This window comes from Symphalangus syndactylus, chromosome 19, assembly GCF_028878055.3.
Source record: "Symphalangus syndactylus isolate Jambi chromosome 19, NHGRI_mSymSyn1-v2.1_pri, whole genome shotgun sequence".
Classification (NCBI taxonomy): Eukaryota; Metazoa; Chordata; class Mammalia; order Primates; family Hylobatidae; genus Symphalangus; species Symphalangus syndactylus.
In genome coordinates this window covers 17,240,326-17,262,101 of record NC_072434.2, presented here as the reverse complement: position 1 = coordinate 17,262,101, position 21,776 = coordinate 17,240,326, and the positions used below count along the sequence as shown (strand labels likewise).

Here is a 21,776-nt window from a genome sequence, read left to right as displayed (position 1 = left end):
TATTACAAATTCAACCAGCTGCCTTTCAGTCAAATTTCAAGACATTTGTTCCCTGAAACACAGAATGGGAAGAATTGCTTACTTTCTTATTTCAAGGATAGTGTAAGAGGCATATACAACTCACAGATCTGAGGGAAGAATTCTATACAAAATAAATCATAAAATATCTCTTTCCTCTATCTACTTTCTTTATTCCCACTAACATATAGTTCTTAATCAGATGAACTTTAACTTGATTGCAAATTAAATTAGACTACAAAAAAAAGGAATCAAAACACTACCCATTATGATGTGATGGTTAATTTTATGTGTCAACTTGACTGGACCACAGGGCGCCCAAATACTTGGCCAGACATTATTTTGGGTGTTTTGGATGAGATTAACATTTAAATTGGCAGACTGAGTAAAGGAGATTGCTCTTCCCAATGTAGGTGGGCCTCATCCAATCAGTTGAAGGCCTCAGTAGAACAAAATACTACCTTCCCCCAAGTAAAAGAGAATTCTCCTTCCTGACAGGCTTTGAACTGGAACATTGACTCTTCCAGCCCACTAGACATCAGCTTTGCAGATTCTTTTTTTTTTTGAGACAGTGTCTCACTGTCACCCAGGCTGGAGTGCAGTGGCATGATTTTGACTCACTGCAACCTCTGCCTCCCACGTTCAAGTGATTCTCCTGCCTCAGCCTGCCGAGTAGCTGGGACTACAGGTGCCCACCACCATGCCTGGCTAATTTTTGTATTTTCTAGTAGAGATGGGGTTTTATCATGTTGGCCAGGCTTATCTTGAACTCCCAACCTCAAAGGATCCACTCTCCTCAGCTTCCCAAAGTGTTGGGACTACAGGCGTGAGCCACTGCACCCAGCCAAGCTCTGCAGATTTTGGATCTGCCAGCCTCCATAATTGTGTAAGCCAATTCCTTATAATAAACACACATATTTATATATCTATATCTCCCTACATGTTTATTTCTATATATCTTTCACTTATAATATTTACCGATCTCTCTTATTGGTTCTGTTTCCCTGGAGAACTCTAATATAGAACAATAAATACCATTATACCAAAACTGCAGCTAAAACTTCAGAGAATTCAGGTCATGCTGGAAAACTAAAGGCAGGCAGGGTTTTTCTAACAACAAAGGTCATATATTCTGACTATATCCTGAAGTCTCTGGTATTTATGGCAGAATAAAAAAAAATATGTAGAAATATGGTGAAACCCTGTCTCTACAAAAAATACAAAAATCAGCTGGGCATGGGGGCATGAGCCTGTAGTCCCAGCTACTCATGAGGCCGAGGTGGGAAGGTTGGAGGATTGCTTGAGTCTAGGAGGTTGAGGCTGTAGCAAGCTGAGATCACACCACTACACTCCAGCTTGCGTGAGAGTGAGACCCTATCTAAAAAAAAAAAAAAAAAAAAAAAAAGACATAATGCAAGGCTGGGGTGTGCGGTGGCTCATGCCTCCTATAATCCCAGCACTGTGGGAGGTAGAGGCAGGCAGATCACCTGAGCTCAGGAGTTCAAGACTAGCCTGGGCAACATGGTGAAACCCTGTCTTTATAAAAATACAAAAATTGGCCAGGTGTGGTGGCATGCGTGTATAGTCCCAGCTACTCGAGGCTGAGGTGGGAGGATGGCTTGCATCCAGGAGGTCAAGGCTGCAGTAAGCTGAGATTGTGCCACTGCAGTCCAGCTTCAGTGATAGTGAGACCATGTCTCAAAACAAACAAACAAAACCCAACTCTCTCTCTCTATATATATATCATATATATAATTATATGTAGAATTCTTTCCAGAATACCTCATTTTCTAGTGACTTCCTGCCTATTCTAACCTGCAGCTTTGGGGGTTATTTGGCTTTAACAGATGAGTCACTTACACAGCTGAGGAAATCTTCCTATACACAGTGAACCAAGAAGGGTGGAGGAGAGGGCTGGGTGCAGTGGCTCGTGCCTGTAATCCCAGCACTTCGGGAGGCTGAGGCAGGTGGATCACGAGGTCAAAGATTGAGACCATCCTGGCCCACATGGTGAAACCACGTCTGTACTAAAAATACAAAAATTAGCTGGGCGTGGTGGCGGGTGCCTGTAGTCCCAGCTACTTGGCAGGCGGAGGCAGGAGAATCGCTTGAACGTGGGAGGCGGAGGTTGCAGTGAGCTGAGATCGTGCCTCTGTACTCCAGCCTGGTGACAGAGCGAGACTCCGTCTCAAACAAACAAACAAACAAACAAACAGAAGGGTGGAGGGGAAAAGTGCATTGAGTTTTGTTTCCTTGGGCAATCTGGTTACTGGATTTTACAGAATTCCATGGAAATTTTTACATCCTCTAACCATGGCCTTAGCCACTGCCTACAAAAGTATCAGACAAGAAAGGCCTCACGTTAGATGAGACAGTATCCTGAGGACTGAAGAGAGACCACCTACAGAAAAAGCTAAATCTGGAGATAACAGGAAACAGTGAGGGACCCTAGCTGGAGAAAGTGAATTAGGGAAACATCTTGGGGTAATTCTGGCTCAATAGTAGTGATAAAGCAGCAAACCATTCTTTACGGCTAAAGGGCCTTCCCTGACCTACAATCTCCTCTGCCCCACTTATTTGGTCACTCAGCTAAGTGACCAACTTTCTTCTGTTCAAAGAAGAAAGCCAGGGAAGACACTACCCCACAGCTGTGTTCTCAGCCCTCCCTTAGGGTTTCTGAGAACACTCTGGGGGAACTACGTTTTCTTTTTGGCCAAAAGCCACCTGAGTGGTTGAAGAGGCATCTTGTCTCAAACATAGGACCTCCTCTAGGGAGGGGCTACGATATCTACGTTCCAAACAATTTTGGACGCTACCTCTTTTGAATGCACCAAAGAGGTAGCATCCGAATGATAAGACCTAATTATTTTTAGTAGCATCACATTTCCATTCATGTAAATATTTTATTTTTCCTAATCATAATTGCTTTTCTTTTATGGATAGGGGCACAAAGAGGAATTAGGTATATTTCAGTTCCTTCTTTAATTAGTTTCAGGCCTATAATGTTCACCAGTTGGGAGAGAATATCCAGAAGGGCTGGCTGGCTGGCCAGCCTCTCGCAATGCTTGAAAAGGCAGGTAAATCCTGAGTCAGCAAATGGGAAAAGAAAGCACATTCAGTTTTTCAAAAAGGTCACATTTCCAAGTAGTATTTGGCATGTTACATCAAGTACTGAATTGGTACTAGGCAGATGGATCTAAGCAATTGGTATTAGTAAGTTAACAGGTAAACAGAATATTTACCTTCATTTTAAAAGAAGGTATTTAACCGCATTTCTCACTTGTAAGTGGGAGGTAAACATTGGACACACACATAAAGATGGGAACAACAGACACTGGGGACTCCCAAAAGTGGGGAGAGAGGGAGTAAGGGTTGAAAAACTGCCTACTGGGTGCTATGTTCACTACTTGGGAGACAGGCTAAACAGAAACCCAAGCTTTAGCATCACACAATATATCCATGTAACAAACTTGCACACGTACCCCTTGAATCGAAAATTTAGAAAAGGGTATTTAAAAAATAAAGTCTCCATTTCTGCAATCCTCTTGAGCTATCAGTATAAAACAGCACTTTGACAAACTCACATTAAAGGCCAATAACTACCATGAATACAAGACTTAGTTCTCATTTATTTGTGATTTTGCAGGTGTTCAAACCAATGAATGAAAATCAATTATCTCTTCATATCAATGAAATTCGCTATTCCACTATTATCTTCAGAATCATAGTGATCAAAACCCTACCTGAAAATGGTAATACAAAAGAGAACTATTAATACAAGGTTTCAGAAGACTGTGCAAGTTAAAATAATTGGCATTAAAAAACACACACAACAAACCACCGAAGGTTTGGCCCCTTTTCTCTCTCTGATATGTGGCCTCTGATCTCTTAGGGCAGTGGTTTTCAACGTCTATGTAGCAGAATCACCTGAAAAGCTAACAGAGCGTATAGACACCCAGGATTTGTATTTGTATTTAAATGTAAATACAAGAGGTCTGGGTCTCTGTATCTTTACAAAGTTCTCCAGCAATGGTTTCCAAACCAGGCTGATCACAATCACCAGGGAAGCTTTGAAAACAACAACACATTCCTAGGCTACATCCCTAGAAATTCTGATTCAGTAGGTTTGAGGTCAGAACCCAAAAATCTTTTTTTCTTTTCTTTTGAGAAGGAGTTTCACTCTTGTTGCCCAGGCTGGAGTGCAATGGTGCCATCTCAGCTCACTGCAACCTCTAACTCCTGGGTTCAAGCGATTCTCCTGCCTCAGCCTCCCAAGTAGCTGGGATTACAGGTGCCCGCCATCACGCCCAGCTAATTTTTTGTATTTTTAGTAGAGACGGGGTTTCAGTATTTTGGTCAGGTTGATCTTGAACTCCTGACCTCAGGCAATCCACCTGCCTCAGCCTCCCAAAGTGCTGGGATTACAGGTGCGAGCCACTGCGCCCGGCTCAGGACCCAAAAATCTTAAAACATTTTAAAAAAAATTTTAACAAACTTCCCAGGTATTCCTGACCAGCCAGATTTGGGAACCACTGACTTAGGACACTTATTTAAGGTCTATCAAAGAACTTCAGGCCTCTGAGTTTCGTAAGAATATCTATAACTTTGGGTAGGTTATAAATCACTATCCTAGAGATAATTTAACAAATTAAATGGTCTAGTGGTGATTTGATACTAAAAAGCCCTGCCCAATATAGTACTTAAATTACCTAATGATTTTTTGTCTATCTACTTTCCTCCCCCAGGCTAGGGCCTGCACGTAATATGTTTCCTATGACTAAGTGCCTACATGCTCACAAAGTTGCCCCAGTGGAGGTTGTTAACTTCTCTCTTTTCTTCTTCCATTCAGATTCCCAAAGCTGTGAGGAGCAGACCTATTTCGAAGCATCACAGCCAACTGATGTCACTTGCAGTATTATGCATTAAGACATCAACCCAGAAACCTGCAAATAGGAGACACTAGGCAATCCTTTCATGAGGATTAAGCTCTTTGTGGAAGAAAATGCTTTCATTGCATGAGATAGGTAGTTTAAAAATGACTATTCTTTTTTCTTTTTTTTTGAGACGGAGTCTTGCTCTGTCACCCAGGCTGAAGTGCAGTGGCATGATCTCGGTTCACTGCAACCTCTGCCTCCCAGTCTCAAGCGATTCTCCCACCTCAGTCTCCAGAGTAGCTGGGATTACAGACACGTGCCATCACACCTGGCTAATTTTTGTACTTTTAGTAGAGATGGGGTTTTGCCATGCTGGCCAGATTGGTCTCGAATTCCTGGCCTCATGTGATCTGCCCGCCTTGGCCTCCCCAAGTGCTGGGATTACAGGCATGAGCCACCATGCCCGGCCAAAAAACTTGACTATTCTTGATGCCAAGACAAGAGAAACTTAATTATGACTTTAGAAGTTTCAAAAATATAGTGACTTCTGGGTCACTTCTAGTAGCCAAAAATCCACAGATGCCCAGACTCCCTCCTTCTGCATTCCAGAATCAGATGTTTACATTCCAAGACAGAAAGAATCTGAAACAATGGCATACAAGAAATTTGGGAAATGACATTTGATCTAATTTTCCTCTCAATTGGAAGTCATGATATCAGTGAATATCAAATGGAAAAATAAGCTCAGAAGTAGGTGAGAATTATGGTCTCTCAAACGCAGGTGCCGATTTCTAATCCTTCTCACAAAATTCCGGATCACAAGTCGAGGGCTGATGAGATGATCTTACACCGAATGCACTAACTGGCACTAACGTGAGCCAGCAACATGTCAAAGGCTAATCCAGGAGATGCAGAAATGCACATGGGTTCCAGGTGTCTTTTCCAAGTGACAATGGGCCTCCTTACTGGACAGTAGTCAGGAGACAATTCAAATGTACTTAATAAAATTGTCAGGTGGGCAACCAAAGGGAAGAGACTTAAAAGACCTCACAGAACTAGGATGGAAAATAAGCCAAACACTATTAGCAGCAGGACCAGCTGGAGGACTTGGTTTGTAGATTGATGTAGTCCCCTTGGGTGGACAAAGACATGATATCTTCTGTGGAATTTCTCATCATCTTTTCAATGAGGATTCTAAAAGACAAAAAATAAGCCTGAGAAGCTTATTTTGGAGGAAAAGCAGAAATGGCAGATGTAGTCTGACTTATCATCAGAGAGTATTTGGTAAAGCCAGAAGGTTTAAATGCCCCTTTGTCCCCAGTTATCTCAGGAAAGACAGTATCCCTGACCTTTAGGGGCTGGCATTCCAATGGCTCAGTCTGTCATTGTTGGCTCAGAAATAAGAAAAGAGGGTCCACAGGGCCACAGTGGAAGATGGATACATCTGCATGCCTATCAGCATGAGCTACTTACCTCATAGCCTCATTAATATTTTTGTTCTCCTTGACTGATGTTTCTGTCCAACCTGTGAAACCGTTCTCTTTACTGAACCGGTCAATCTGGTCCCGGCTCACTGCCCAAGGGGACAGATCACACTGGCAAAGAGAAAAAATAAAAGGCAGTATCATAAACTTCCTGCAACTAAGAAAGAATATGGCTCAGATACTGTGGATTTTAAACATTTTTCCACCAATGGATAAGAACACCGGCATCGGAAATCTACAATCAACATTCTTCCCAAAGAAAGTCTCACCCTCGGCTGGGCGCGGTGGCTCATGCCTGTAATCCCAGCACTTTGGGAGGCTGAGGCGGGTGGATCATGAGGTCAGGAGAGTGAGACCATCCTGGCTAACACAATGAAACCCAGTCTCTACTAAAAATACAAAAAAATTAGCCGGGCGTGGTGGCGGGCACCTGTAGTCCCAGCTACTCGGGAGGCTGAGGCAGGAGAATGGCGTGAACCTGGGAGGCAGAGCTGGCAGTGAGCCGAGATTGCGCCACTGCACTCCAGCCTGGGCAAGAGAGCGAGACTCCATCTCAAAAAAAAAAAAAAAAAAAAAAAAACTCTCACCCTCAACATCCTTTGAAAGGAGGTAGAGATGATTCTGCCAACTTAAGAAGGGGAAATGGATGCCCAGAATCAGAGAGCATTTTACTTCCTTTCTAACCACAGATAGAGGCTAGGGACCATTTTCTGAGATTGGCCACATACCTTGTTGGCCAAGAGCAGGCAGGGCACCGGCTCTCCATTGGGTAGTGTGAGCTTGCTGTCTAGGTCCTGTTTCCACCTCTGGCTGTTGCTGAAGGTAGTGGCATTGGTAACGTCAAACATAATAACACAGGCAGAGGCATCCCGATAATACAGTCGTGTCATAGAGGTGAAGCGCTCCTGCCCTGGGGAGAAAGGGGAGAGTTCTCAAGAAGGTGACCCAAGAGCCAGCCTCTGCATCCTCTCTAACACCTCAGCCTCTCCCCATTCCTTGTAGAACAGGGCAGTAAGCATATGTGGCAGCAGGAGCCACTCACTTTCCCCCTCTGACTCTTGGTTTTCTATCCCATAAAGGGATAATGAAGTCCAATTATTTCCAAGGCAGATTCCGCACCCAGATTGCTCCAGTCCAAATCCCTGCTCTGCTGCATACTATTTGACTTCGGGCAAATCAAGCTCTCAGTGCTTCAGATTTCTCATTTGTAAAGTGAAGATAAAAGCAGTAGCTTTTTTTTTTTTTTTTTTTTTTTTTTTTTGAAACAGTTTCCTGCACTCCTGTTGCCCAGGCTGGAGTGCAATCTAGGCTCACTGCAACCTCCACCTCCCAGGTTCAAGCAATTCTCCAAAAGCAGTAGCTTTTATGATAGGGTTGGTGTGAGGATTAATGAGTCAGTGAATTTAAAATACTTAGAAGAATGCTTGGCACATAGTAAGGATTCACTATTTTTACTGTATCTATTTTCTGGGGATGTTGTTTTTCACCAAGGTCAGCCTTAAACCTAGAAAAAGCACCCTCCCCTGCTGTGGGAGTGTCCACCTATAGTCTGGACAATCCACCACCTTGCCAGCCTCTCCATCCACATAGAGACTGCTCCAGATCTATTCAGGGCAAAATATCTACAAAAAACTCTGCAGCTATTCAGCTCGCATGTCCTCAGAGCAGCTCAATCATTCCAGCTTCAGAAAAACAAGTTCTGGCTTTGCTGCCCCATTTTTTTCTCAGAGCTTTCTAGTTAAATCAAAATTTCTTCCCTTGTTCCTATCTAGCCCTCCCACTTTACCTGCAATATCCCACAGCTGAAGCCGCACTAGCTCGTAGTCAGACCACTGGAGAACCTTCAGAGCAAAATCCACTGAAAATATATGTACATTATACTTTAGTAAAATTTCACTGTAAAAAAATTAATAGGAATAAACTCAAATCAAATAGGCAGTGAAACCCTATGGACACACAACTCCAATCCCATATGTTTATCTTTAAGCCCTCAATTCACTGAGATGAGTCCACACGCGTGTATTTAGTGTGAGAGAGATGATTCATACTCACTCTCCAAAGGGGTTTCCAGCTTTTACTCTACTGTCAAGCTCATTTATTTGCTATTTGTCTCCAAGACTGAGGGTGGGAGTAACTACAAAACTCTCATTCTCAGGTTAAACAGTTTCTGGGAGATTTAGGGGGTTTTCTCAGGGAAGGGGTGATGGGGGAGAAGGGGGAAATGAGACAAGTGTGGTTGCTTTTGTATCTTCCACATTCAATTTCACTGTTGGTTCCTAATCAAATTGTATTATGAAAAGAACACACCCTGGGGAACTCTACATCCACCATAAGGTTGCAGGTATTATCTTGGGCAAGAATGGAATAAATGGAAAAGGTCCCAGAGGAGTCCCAAGAAGAAGACACTGCATGGATGTTGCTGAAGAGTCCTGCTGGAATCTACCACCAAGTCTGCAGGTGCTGAGACTCCTTAAGGCTGAGTAAGTATTCCATGGGGAAAAGCTTTTGGCTAAGGAGAGAAACAGAGTAGTTTCTGAGGTTTGGAAATATTATCTTTCACATCTGTGACAGGAATCAAAGCTAAGGGAAACTTAGACTAAACACTGAAAAAAAATTAGCCAATTATATTCTTTGCTAAAGGAAAACTACAGCAATTGTTAAAAATTAACTATTAAGAGCAGGCCACTTTTAACCCAAATCCGTGAAATAGGGACCCTTATATTATTTAGGAGTGGGAGGGCAGAGCAGTCAGGATAGAGTGTCTGAAACTTTGAACCTTTAATTTTGCCAGACTTAAATTTTTTGTTCCTTTGTTTTTGAGACAGGGTTTCACTCTGTTGCCCAGGCTACAGTGCAGTGAGTGGTGCGAACAGGGCTCACTGAAGCCTCGACCTCCCGAGTTCAAGCAATCCTCTTGTCTCAGTTTCCCGAGTAGCTGGGACCATGGCTACTTTTTTCTTTAATTTTTGTAGGGGTGGGGGTCTTGCCATGTTTCCCATGGCTGGTCTCGAACTCCTGGGCTCAAGAAATCCTCCCGCCTCAGCCTCCTAAAGTGCTGGGATTGCAAGTATGAACCACCGCACTGGGCCCTACTGGGGGTTCTTAAGGAGAATGTTTTAATTGCAATGTAAATGTTTGTTAATTTCTTTTTAAACTTCCATATGAACAGGAGCACACATTTTCAATTTTTCCATTGGTACAAGTTCCCCCCCCCCCTTAAAACAAGTTCTTTTAACAGAGAGAAATAAAATTTTAAGTTACTCTCCTCCATCACCAGCTCTTCCTAGCTAAATACCTTCTAATTAACAATAAGGCATTTCTGCCTCTGAAAAAATAGTTGAGTCCAAAGGCCACACCCGGGATAGAAATGAATGAACTCGGTGTTCCCTTCCTCCCTACCTTCTCCAGTTTGAGGAAAAAAGTGGTGGGAAGATAGGTCATCGAAATGGTGTATTTCACATTCTTGGAAGAATTCCTTGGTTACCTTTATTTAAGCAATCAACGGACAAAAACAGCTCATCAGCCCTCATGGGCATCTGACTACGTAGCCAAGGGGCTCGTTCGGGGATTTTGTGTCTTCCATCCCACCCACAGCCCCACAACAAAGCTAGAGTCCTTCAGACCAGTTCCGCTTCCTTCATTCTCCCCCTGAAGCCAGGTTAAACACCTTGCGGTTCCTTCCTCAACAGAGGGGCAGGACTACTGCCCCAGCCGGCACCTAACCGGGAGGCCCCACAGAGGATCTCAGCTGCTTCTGCTGATTGGAGATATTTGCCGGACAGCTGAAAGGCTGGAGACTTGAGTTCACAGTATGCCTGCAATAAACAGCAATTGCTCATCCTCATCCTCCCTTCCCTATTTCTCATCTTCACTCCTTTGCTCTTACCTTTCTCCTGGCAGTGGGCTCAGTTTGGGAAAATCTAACTGGGGAAACTCAAGAGAGGCGTGTAAACCAAACACCCGGCAATTACACCATCTAGGTTCCCAGACAGTACTTCCTGACCCGAAGAAGGACCCAACAACCGACAGCAAATCCCCACCCCACTTGGGTCCCCAGCTCGAGTCTCGAGTCCGCGGTCGGGGCCTCCTCCTCCCCCTCCCCCCAGAGACGTCTCACCTCCCACCGTGGACTTGTAGTGTTTGCTGAAGCTGTCCTGGGAATATCGCTGCACCAGCGACGTCTTGCCCACTGCGGCGTCCCCCACCACCAGCACTTTGAACAGGTGGTCGCGGCTGCCCATGGCTAGCGGGTTGTGCGTTTTAGGGAGGCGGGAAGTGGGTGGGGGGGGGGGGTCGCTTGTTTTAACCCCTTTGGCTCCGGACCCTCTTCAAACTGAAGTGAGGCATTCCCACCCACCGCCTGTCTGAGCTGCTCTGACGAGAAAGCAAAAAAGGAAACTTTGCACTCAACCTATACGCGCTTCCTCCCCGGGCGGCCGCAACCTGGGTGGGGCGCGAGCTCCGAGCCCCCGGCTGTTCGCACCTTCCCCACCCCCTCCTGGCCTGACTGCCGAGAAACGGGACCAGGCGCCGCGAAACCTCACCCACCGGGACTTCCCCGGAGCGGCTCCAAGTCAGTGACCGAATCCCAGTCAGCTCATTACACCACTGGGGCCAGATGATGAGGACCCTCCCCTTGCAGCACAAACCAAATTGTGAGGAAGGAGCAGCCGGCACCTCGATTCCCTAGACGCCGTCCCGCGCCTCTCTCCCCTTCCTCTGCAAGCGTCACGTGCAGGGTTGCCTGGAGCACTACATTTCCCAGCTTTCCTCGCGGTAAAGAGAACCAGCCGAGTGCGGAGGCTCAGCCGCGAAGCCTCCTGGGAAATGTAGTGTATTCATTATTTTGTTTTAAGCAAACATACACCAAGTTTTCAAGGCTTCAAACTCCTTCGACAGTTCGGAATCTTATTTTGAAACAATTCTAGGTCAGTAAAGATCCCTTAAGAGGAGATTTGTGCAACGTGATCTCACTGGCCTGAATCCATCCCCAGGTAGTTTTCTCCTATCTTTAAAGGTTTAACGGAGTTAAGATTAAAACTTATTTCATTAGTAAAAGCCCAAGCCTCATCCATCATGCTCCAAGTGAAGTCCATTTCCTATTCCTTCAAATAGATAGACAAGCCCAGGACTTTGTGAAACGACTCATATTTTCTGTATGAACTTGCCCAATACCAGGCAAGTTCAGGAAAACTTGACCCAAGAGACCATTCTTTGGAAAAAACCTATGCCAAAAGTTACAGCATTTAATATCCAGCAATAACAATAAAGATAGACAGAAAACAAGAGACAGTTCTCCATTCATACTTCTACAGTGCCTATTCTAACCATACTACTCATGTATCACTTGAGCTAGAAGCTAATTGAAATACACTGGGAATCCTTCTCGATTTGTTGTGGCTGTTGTTAATAGATAATCATAAAACTAGTGTTTGGCAAATAATTTTAATTTCTCAGCCTGTAACTTTACTGACCTAACTGTCATTTAGGTAGAAGTTGGCAGGACATGAGCTCAATGGCAAGCAAAGAGAGCTCCATTTTCTATACTTTTTCTAGGAATAGAGGAAGAGAACCAGCAGGGCCATGGGAAAACAGCCCAGGACCAGACACTATGAAATCTAGGTCTCTTGGTAGAGAGGCTATCACTTATGTTTTGTGGCAAAAGAACATCAGCATGGTTCGCAATATATCTTGCCCAGAACGTTTGTTACCCAGGTGCAGGAGGTTAGGCCAAGCTACTCATCTTTAAGGATCCACTTTTCTCTGTTCCTATTCGTTTTGACATAGTTGACCACTCCTTGACATTTGTTTCCCTTATGCCTTCTATGATGCTGTTCTTTCTTTGTCATCCCCCTACTTCTCCGATGATTATCTTTTTCTTTCAGGTTTCTCTCCAACCCATTTCCCTCTAAGTATTTTCTAAGGCTCAATTCTTGGTCTCTGATTCAATCAGTGAATTGTCCTTGGTGTCAAAGATCTATCTTCACTTTATTTGTTCTTTATCTCTGATCAGTGATATTCTGCCAAGACCAGCTCAGCTGGGGAGACCCGAACCCAGTGGTGCTAGAGGAATTAAAGACACACACACAGAAATATAGAGGTGTGAAGTGGGAAATCAGGGGTCTCACAGCCTTCAGAGCTGAGAGCCCTGAACAGAGATTTACCCACGTATTTATTAACAGCAAGCCAGTTATTAGCATTGTTTTCATAGATATTTGATTAACTAAAAGTATCCCTTATGGGAAACGAAGGAATGGGTAAAATTAAAGGAATAGGTTGGGCTAGTTAACTGCAGCAGGCGCATGTCCTTAAGGCACAGATCCCTCATGCTATTGTTTGTGGCTTAAGAATGCCTTTAAGTGGTTTTCTGCCCTGGGCCGGCCAGGTATTCCTTGCCGTCATTCCCGAAAACCTACAACCTTCCAGCGTGGACGTTAGGGCCATTATGAACATGTTACAGTGCTGCAGAGATTTTGTTTATGGCCAGTTTTGGGGCCAGTTTATGGCCAGATTTTGGAGGGCCTGCTCTCAACATGTCCCTCTTCTCTGATTTGCAAATTGATAAACGCAAAGGCAGCTTTGTCACGGTGAGCTACTTCTCGCAGGAGTCAGGATCCACATCTGCAGACTGTACAAAGACAAACAACACAGATTAAAAGCACAATCATCACTGAAATCACAGAGCTTCCAAGTGTTTTTATCCATTTTCAGCTCCTTTAAGCACTCCAGTTCCTGGCATTAAGGTCAGGTGTGCCTGGAATGCTTTAAATATTTGTTCTTTTAATTTTAAATCCTTATGTTGAGTTCCTAGAGCGGGCCATATCATTTGAGGTTGAGGTGCCACTATACCGCCATGGTTCCAGATAATAGGAACTCTTGCCGTACTTCTTATTATATCTACTATCTGACCATTTTGTTCAGACCAGCTGAACATAGTGTGGCTGTGGCACACAGACTGAGAGGTGCAATTCAAGCTAAATATCCCCTTAGGGGACCAATTAATAATGATTCCATAGGAATCGTTGTGCAGCATCTCTGCCTGTTCTGCAATGCAGTCTTCCTAAACAAGTATGTTCATTTTTTCTAACTGGGTCCAATCCTGTTTACAAATAGATTTTTGAGGGCGGTATACCTCAATTATAGGAGCAGATTTATTATGGTAAATACTGAGATCAGAAAGCATGTGTAACTGTCATAAAGTGATTGCATCCAGGCATTATTGCCAGCCAAGATTGATAAATATACCCAATAAGTATAATTGTTCTCTGTGTCAGCCCTTATTGAAGGAATACTCACGGCACTGGTGATAACTGCTATCATAGCTACCATTAACACTTTATTTGTTCTTTATCTCTGATCAGTGATATTCAGCTGCCCAAAAGGTGCCTCCACTTGGATGTCCTGCCACATCCTTCCTCTTACTACATTGCCACAAAAATAGCTCCTTTTCTCAGCTTCCCTATTTCTGTCACTGGTCTCTTCATTTCTCGCCTCCATGTAGACTTCAGATTCTGAGCATTATTATTTCCTTTACACATATCCCTTTATACCTATTTATTTATTTGTTTATTTATTTATTGAGATGGAGTCTCACTCTGTTGCCCAGGCTGGAGTGCATTGACATGATCTTGGCTCAGTGCAACCTCTGCTTCCTGGGCTCAAGTAACTCTCATGCCTCAGCCTCCTGCGTAGCTGGGACTACAGGCGCGTGCCACCAAGCCTGGCTAATTTTTGTATTTTTTGTAGAGACAGGGTTTTACCATGTTGGCCAGGCTGGTCTTGAACTCCTAACCTCAAGTGATCTACCCACCTCAGCCTCCCAAAGTGCTGGGATTACAGGCATGGGCCGCCACACCTGGTCTATACCCTTTTAAAAAAAGTCAGTTACCATGTCTGATTGTTTCTTCAGTAAATGGTTTCTCCCACTCATCCTCTCTGCTTCATATTCAGTAATACTTTCCTTTCTTTTTTTTCTCCAACTTTTATTTTAGGTTCAAGGGGTACATGTGCAGGTTTGTTACACGAGTAAACTGCATGTTGCGCAAGTTTGGCATACAGATAATTTTGTCACCCAGGTAATCAACAAGTAACACTTTCCTAGTTCAGGCTTTCACCATCTCACACCTGGATTACTGCAGTAACCTGTTTATTGGTCTCCCTGAATTTATTTTCTTTTTAACTCCCCTTCTACAACTGGACAGAATGGTTTTCCTAAAACGCCTTTGTTTGTTCTTCCTTATCTACCAACTGTCTTTCAAAAAAAAAGGCCAACCTCCCTGAAGCTGGTGTCCAAAGCTTTCTATGCACCTGACCCAGACTACCTAACCAATTTTATCTCACCGGACTTCAAATGGGGGTTTCCTCCTTCCAACAAGGTGAGGTTTCTTCTGCTCTTTTAAAGCCCAATGTCATTTTTTATTTTCTATTTTTGTCCAGGATGCATCACCTTTCAGAATACTCTTCAGGTTTCTTTCTACACATCTAAATCTTACTTAAATATTATTAAGAAAATCAAAAGGAAGAGAAACCATATTATTCACTAAGTGGGAGTGGATTGTCTTAAAGGTCACTGTAAGTTCTAACATTTTAGTGTGCATAAGAATCACCTACCTGGGGTACTTGTTAAATACCGACACTTTGATTCTGTAGGGCTAGGGGAGGACCCAGGTTAATCTGCATTTTTAACAAGTACCCATGTGATTACTACGCCAGGCTCCACTTTGAGAAATGGTACTTTGAGAAATGGTGCTTCAAGGCCTGACTTAAATATCTACTTATTTATAAGCATTTCCCTTATTATTGCAGCCTTTATTGGTCACCTGTAGCATATATTTTTTTTAATTTAATTTTTTTTTAATTTTTTTTTTTTGAGACGGAGTCTCGCTCTGTCACCCAGGCTGGAGTGCAGTGGTGCGATCTCGACTCACTGCAAGCTTCGCCTCCCAGGTTCACGCCATTCTCCTGCCTCAGCCTCTCAAGTGGCTGGGACTACAGGCGCCCGCCACCACGCCCGGCTAATTTTTTTTTTTTTTTTTTTGAGACAGAGTCTCGCTCTGTTACCCAGACTGGACTGCAGTGGCGCAATCTCTGCTCACTGCCAGCTCCGCCTCCCGGGTTCACGCCATTCTTCTGCCTCAGCCTCCCAAGTAGCTGGGACTACAGGTGTCGGCCACCACACCCGGCTAATTTTTTGTATTTTTAGTAGAGACAGGGTTTCACCGTGTTAGCCAGGATGGTCTCGATCTCCTGACCTCGTGATCCACCCGCCTCAGCCTCCCATAGTGCTGGGATTACAGGCATGAGCCACCACGCCCAGCCTATTTTTTTTTTTTTTTGAGAGGGAGTCTCGCTCTCGTCACCCAGGCTGGAGTGCAATGGTGCTATCTTGGTTCACTGCAACCTCTGCCTCCCGGGTTCAAGTGATTCTCCTGCCTCAACCTCCCAAGTAGTTGAGATTACAGGCACGTGCCACTATGCCTGGCTAAGTTCTGTATTTTTAGTAGAGACAGGGTTTCACCGTGTTGGCCAGGCTGTCTCGAACTCCTGATCTTGTCATCCGCCTGCCTTGGCCTCCCAAAGTGCTGGGATTATAGGTATGAGCCACTGTACCCGGCCTGTAGCATTTATATTCTATTTGCACTTTGGTCACTTAACTATGCGACCAATTTATAACTATTTAACTTACACAAGCAACCAGTGTGTCTCCAAGAAAACAGAAAAAAGTAAATTTTTCCTTCAAAATTTTGACTTTGCTCCTGATCATCTGTGAAAGGAACTACTCTTAGCCTCCAAAATCGGAAAGGTTGGGAGTTAAGATTTAAGAGGGAAGATTAGCAAATTTCTGGTACTCCCTGAAAGTCACAGTTCTCAAAGTAGTAATCATTTCTTTGATGGGGATTAGAAGTGTTTTTCTTTCTCTGTTTTCTTTTCTTTTCTTTCTCTCTTTCTTTTTTTGAGACACAGTCTTGCTCTGCTGCCCAGGCTGGAGTGCAGTGGCACGATCTCGGCTCACTGCAACCTCCACCTCCTGGGTTTAAGCGACTCTCCTGCCTCAGCCTCCCGAGTAGCTTGGATTACAGGCGGCTGCCACCACACCCAGCTAATTTTTTTGTACTTTTAGTAGAGATGGGGTTTCATCATGTTGGCCAGGCTGGTCTTGAACTCCTGACCTCAAGTGATCCCCCTGCCTCAGCCTCCCAAAGTGCTGGGATTACAGGAATGAGCCACTGCGCCTGGCTGAAAGGTGTATTTCTTCAACTCTAAATTGCAGTTCTGATCTCGGTTTTTAAGAGAGATGGTTATAAATAAGAGAAAGAGAACACACATTCAAGGTGCCAAACAATTGATTTGCACATATAGTGGCCCTTGAACCACTCAGCGGTTAGGAGCGCCTACCTACCCTCCAGTCGAAAATTCATGTGTCACTTTTGCCTCCCCGAGAATTAACTACTAATAGCCTACTGTTGATTGGGAGTCTTACCAATAACGTAAACAGCCAATTAACACATATTTTGTATGTTATATGTATCATATACTATATTCTTACAATAAAGTAAGTTAGAGAAAATAAAATTTATTAAGAAAATCATGAGGAAGAGAAAATATATTTACTATTCATTAAGTGGAAGTGGTTCATCATAAAGGTCTTCATCCTTGGCATTTTCATGTGAATAGACCAAGGAGGAGGGGAAGAAAGGGGAGGGTTTGGTCTTGCTATCTCAGGGGTGGCAGAAGAGGAAGAAAAGCCGTGTGTAAGCAGATCTGTGCAGTTCCAACCCGTGTTGTTCAAGGGTCAACTGGTATATGTGTGGAACATAGTTTGGAAGCTGGGGAAAGGGGTCAGCCTTGCTCTGTAACTATCACACTTCCCGTGTGTGTCTGCCTTTCTCTTTTCTACTTTTCACTTTCCACTTTTTATTTTGAAAAATTTCAAACCCATAGAAAAGTTAACAGTACAATGCATACTAATATGTCCTTCGTCGGGATTTACCAATTACTAACATTTTGCCATATCTGCTTTGTCTCTTTGTGTGTGTGTTGAACTGTTTGAAAGTAAGTAGCAGACACTTCAAGCTTAACTACTTCAACGTGCAGCTCCTAGTAATAAAATTATCCTACAAAGCCAAAATACCATTATCTTTTTTTTTTTTTTAAAGACAGAGTCTCATTCTGACATCCAGGCTGGAGAGCAGTGGCACCATCTTGGCTCACTGCAACTTCTGCCTTCTGAGTTTAAGTAATTCTTCTGCCTCAGTCTCCCAAGCAGCTGGGACTACAGGTTCACGCTACCACACCGAGCTATTTTTAATAGAGATGGGGTTTGCCATGTTGGCCAGGCTGGTCTCTAATTCCTGGCCTCAAGTGATTTGCTTGCCTCGGCCTCCCAAAGTGCTGGGATTACAGGAGTGAGCCATCTTGCCCTGCCCAAAATGCCATTGTCACATCTATGAAAATTAACCTTAATCCAATAATATCATCTAACAAACAGTTTACATTTACATCTCTCTATAGCTCCCCAATATTTTTTTCTCATTTTCTCCTCACCTCTCATCCAGAATACAATGAAGTTTCACACATGGAATTTGGTTATTCTATTTCTTTAGTCTCTTTCAATCTTAGGAGCGTGCTGTGTCCAATACAGGAGCCAGTAGCCATGTGTGGTTATTTACATTTAAATTATATAAAATCAGCTGGGCTTGGTGGCTCCTGCCTGCAATCTCAGCTACTCAGGAGGCTGAGGCAGGAGGATGACTTGCGGTCAGGAGTTCGAGACCAGCCTGGGCAACATAGCGAGATCCCACCTCTAAACAAATTTTTTAAAGTAATTAATTAAAATAAATAAATGTAAAGACCAGCTCATCTGTTGCCTAGCCACACTTCAAGTGCTTAGCAGCCGTATTTGGCTAGCAGTTACTATATTGAACAGCACAGACATAAACTAGTTTCATCATCACAGAAAGGTCTGTTGGACAGTACTGTCTATAACAATCCCTTGCCTTTTTTTTTTTTTGACTTTCTTTTTAGAGTCCATGCCAGTTGTCTTACAGAAAATCTCATATCCTGGATTGTCTGTTTGTTTCCTCAAGATTTCATTTAAGAAACCCATTGGGCAAGAGCCCCACACAGAGGATGTGGTGTGCATCTTAGTATGTTGCTGATGTCAGATAGCTATTGGTGATGCCTACACTATGAATTCAATGAACACTTGTTGAAGAAATGATCTGGTGCCAGGCAATCTCCTAAGGACTTGAGAGCTTGACTTCAAATAGGAGAGAGACAGCTTATATAATCTCCAGAGCCTCCAACATTGTCCTAGGAGCAGAGTGGAAAAATGCTTTGTAACATGAAGGGAAGACTGAAGTGACATAGCAAATGGCCCAGCAGCAGCACAGAGGAGAGGGACAGACCCAGAGAAGGGTGAGGTCAAGAGGCTACAGCTGTTCCTCAGCCCCAACCCCCAGACTCACTTCGATGATCATAACTTTTTGGCTATTGCTTTGGGGAGGGGCAGGCAGCTTGGTGAAATGCCTGTGACCCAGCTAAGCATTCAGCCGGAAGACTTAGCAGCAAGGTGCCCAAGGAAACCCTCGGGACAGAGAGCCTGGCAAGTTCAAAGGGCAGCCTGCCAATCATTCCTCTGCTGGCCCGTGCCAAGGGTCTAGGCCAGATTTGGGCCTGGGAGTATCTAGGGAAAACATCAAGCTATAGTTTTCACTGCCTTGTTTGTCACATTTGCCTCCTTCTGTGGCTACCCTCCTTCCACCCCAAATAAAGGCCAGGGAAAGAAGTCAGGAAAAAAGTGAAAACTAAAGAGAAAATTTTGCTTTAAAGAACTGGTTGTGTGGTTCCCAACTGTCAATATGGCACAGGAAAGTCTCATCTGTGAAACAAAATAAAGTTCCCTTCCAACACGGACATGACTGTTCTAATTTCCTACGTTATTTCAACTCTCTAGGAGGTCAGAAAAGCAGAAATTATTGCACCCATAGGCCATCCTTAGTTATCCACTGATAACCTGCCCCTCCTTGCCAAGAACTTGGAAGTAGCATCGTCCTCCCACCCCTCTCAGAGATAAACTGTGAAATCCACATGTAATGAGAGGTGTCCAGGCAGGAGGTGACATTGACTCAAGGTATAAACACACCTAAAGAAGGAATGCACTGATCCAAAGAAAGGTCTCAGAGGCAAAGAAAGGAGACTCTGCAAGAATTCTGGCTTCACTTCTTTGGGCTCTGTCTGGCAGAGGGACCAGAGTCTTACGAGAATATCTGGCCCTCTGTCAGGTATCCCTATTGTGCAGACTCATGCAGCCAAATATAACAAGGCCTGGCGCCTGCTGGATTTTTGAGTTTTAAAACTAACTTCTCTATTAGGATTCCTGACTTTCCAGGTACTTTCTGATCATCTGCCTTCCCATATGGTTTGCTTCCAGGAGTGAATGTGCTGGTCAGGCTGACGTGTCCGTCCAGCCCACTGACCAGCTGGTGTCTGGTCTTATGCACATGCCTCTGGGGGTGTGTGGGTCTCTCAGCCTCCTTGAGTGGGATGACGTCTGAATGGGACTAGGTTTCTGAGCCTCTGAGGATGCAGCTGGACTCAGGGTCATAGTTGGCTTAGGTTAGCCGTGTCATAGCCTTCGCCCAGTGGAAACCTAGCTGTGAAACGGGCTGGTCCTCCTCACTGCTCAGCGTTGTCCAGCTTCAGCTGCACCCATGTCACAGATGGATAAAACCCAGCATTGGCTGGGCATGGTGGCTCACGCCTGTAATCCCAACACTTTGGGAGGCCGAGGCGGGCGGATCACCTGAGGTCAGCAGTTCGAGACCAGCCTGACCAACATGGAGAAACCCCGTCTCTACTAAAAATACAAAAAAAATTAGCCAGGAGTGGTGGCGAATGCCTGTAATCCCAGCTACTCAGGAGGCTGAGGCAGGAGAATCACTTGAACTCGGGAGGTGGAGGTTGCGGTAAGCCGAGATCACACCATTGCACTCTAGCCTGGGCGACAGAGCAAGACTCCGTCTCAAAAAAAAAAAACAAAAAACAAAAACAAAAACAAAAAAACCCCACAAAAAAATCCAGCATCGCTCCAGGGCTATCCACTTCTTCATTCACCAACTCCTTCATATTATTACCACCACTAATTCAACCCACATTTTATCATCATCATCATAAAAGCTTCTATTTATCGAATCTTCTGTGTGCCTAACAACCCCACAGAGAGGGCATTATTGTTCCATTTTGGGGACCAAAAGAGGCTAATTAAGGCCACAAGCTGAGAGAGCTGGGATCCAAATCTATTACTATGTCTGTCTACCTCTAATTACAACTATTTTAAAAAATTAAGCTGGGTGTGGGGATGAGGGAGGAGTCCCAGAAGAGTACAGCATCCTCAGCATGTTTTCTGAATTTCCTCGTTCCAAAGGTGGAAAACAGGACCCCTACTTACTGAAGTAGAAAAGAAAAAAAAAAAAAAAGAATCTGCCCTGATTGGTGAAGGCAGCCTGGCAATTGTGTCTGGTCGGAGAAGCAGGAGAAATTCTAGGTAAGCCCTGGGTCATCCCAGAGGATTCTGGCATCCAGCTGTGACCCTGATACAGAAAAAAGATAACCTAGATGTTAAGCTAAGCGAGAGATATAGAATGTAGAAGCATGAGAAGAAGCATGAGTGGGCACATGATGGACTATTCTGGCTCCACAGGATGGGAGTTATGAGGGCGAGAGATCAGTGGCCTTGTTCTTGGCTTGGAAGTGGGTCCCCTAAGAGCACTTCCAGCCATGGTGACATCTTCCCCCGCTACCTTCTTGAGCCTGTGTTGAAGGGTGGTTTGGTGTGTGGCCTGCCAATCAGGAGCTTGTAGTTAATATTCCGTCTTTGTCACCTGAGGCAGGTCTTAAAGTTAACCTCTTAAAGCTTTAGTCTCTCTTTCCATGGACTTCGAATTCCTAAAAACCACATACTTTATTTCTGAGTAATTTGTGAAGTAGTTAACAATTTAGGTAATATGATTGAAAGTTATGCTCATGACAGTCTGTGGCCAAGTAAAAGACAGATAAACATGTGGGTGTCCCAAGAAGGCCGCAATTTGGGGCTCTTCTAATGCAATGTTCTCTATACTAAATTGTTCAACATTTTTTTCATTTAACGTTTGAATATAATACAAAATATTTATGTTCAAAACAAGGACTGTATATCACATAAATATGACTGAATAGGACATAACTTTTTTTTTTTTTTTGAGATGGAGTCTCGCTCTGTTGCCCAGGCTGGAGTGCAGTGGCACGATCTTGGCTCACTGCAAGCTCCACCTCCCGAGTTCACGCCATTCTCCTGCCTCAGCCTCCTGAGTAGCTGGGACTACAGGCGCCCACCACCACATCTGGCTAGTTTTTTTTATTT

At 44.1% G+C, this 21,776-nt stretch overlaps 1 protein-coding gene and 1 long non-coding RNA gene across 13 annotated transcripts; one reads left to right on the top strand and one right to left on the bottom strand.

Moving 5' to 3' along the window:
• Positions 1-3,627: 3,627 nt before the first annotated feature.
• On the bottom strand, positions 3,628-11,137 carry RAB29 (RAB29, member RAS oncogene family). 12 transcript variants are annotated; one of them, XM_055234750.2, is made up of 6 exons: positions 11,054-11,137; positions 10,494-10,619; positions 8,163-8,234; positions 7,105-7,286; positions 6,366-6,487; positions 3,628-6,086 (listed from the first exon to the last, which is right to left on the bottom strand). In XM_055234750.2, the coding sequence occupies exons 2-6, from the start codon at positions 10,615-10,617 to the stop codon at positions 5,975-5,977; spliced, it is 612 nt and encodes a 203-aa protein (XP_055090725.1). In that variant the 5' UTR covers positions 10,618-10,619; positions 11,054-11,137; the 3' UTR covers positions 3,628-5,974. The 12 variants fall into 12 exon arrangements, with proteins under 12 accessions (XP_055090725.1, XP_055090721.1, XP_063469730.1 ...); XM_055234746.2 differs by having other exon boundaries at positions 10,494-10,745; positions 10,925-11,130; XM_063613660.1 differs by having other exon boundaries at positions 10,494-10,745; positions 11,026-11,130.
• Positions 8,744-10,709, top strand: LOC134731957 (uncharacterized). Its single transcript, XR_010114706.1, has 2 exons — positions 8,744-8,856; positions 10,066-10,709. It is a non-coding gene; the product is annotated as an uncharacterized lncRNA (long non-coding RNA).
• Positions 11,138-21,776: the final 10,639 nt, after the last annotated feature.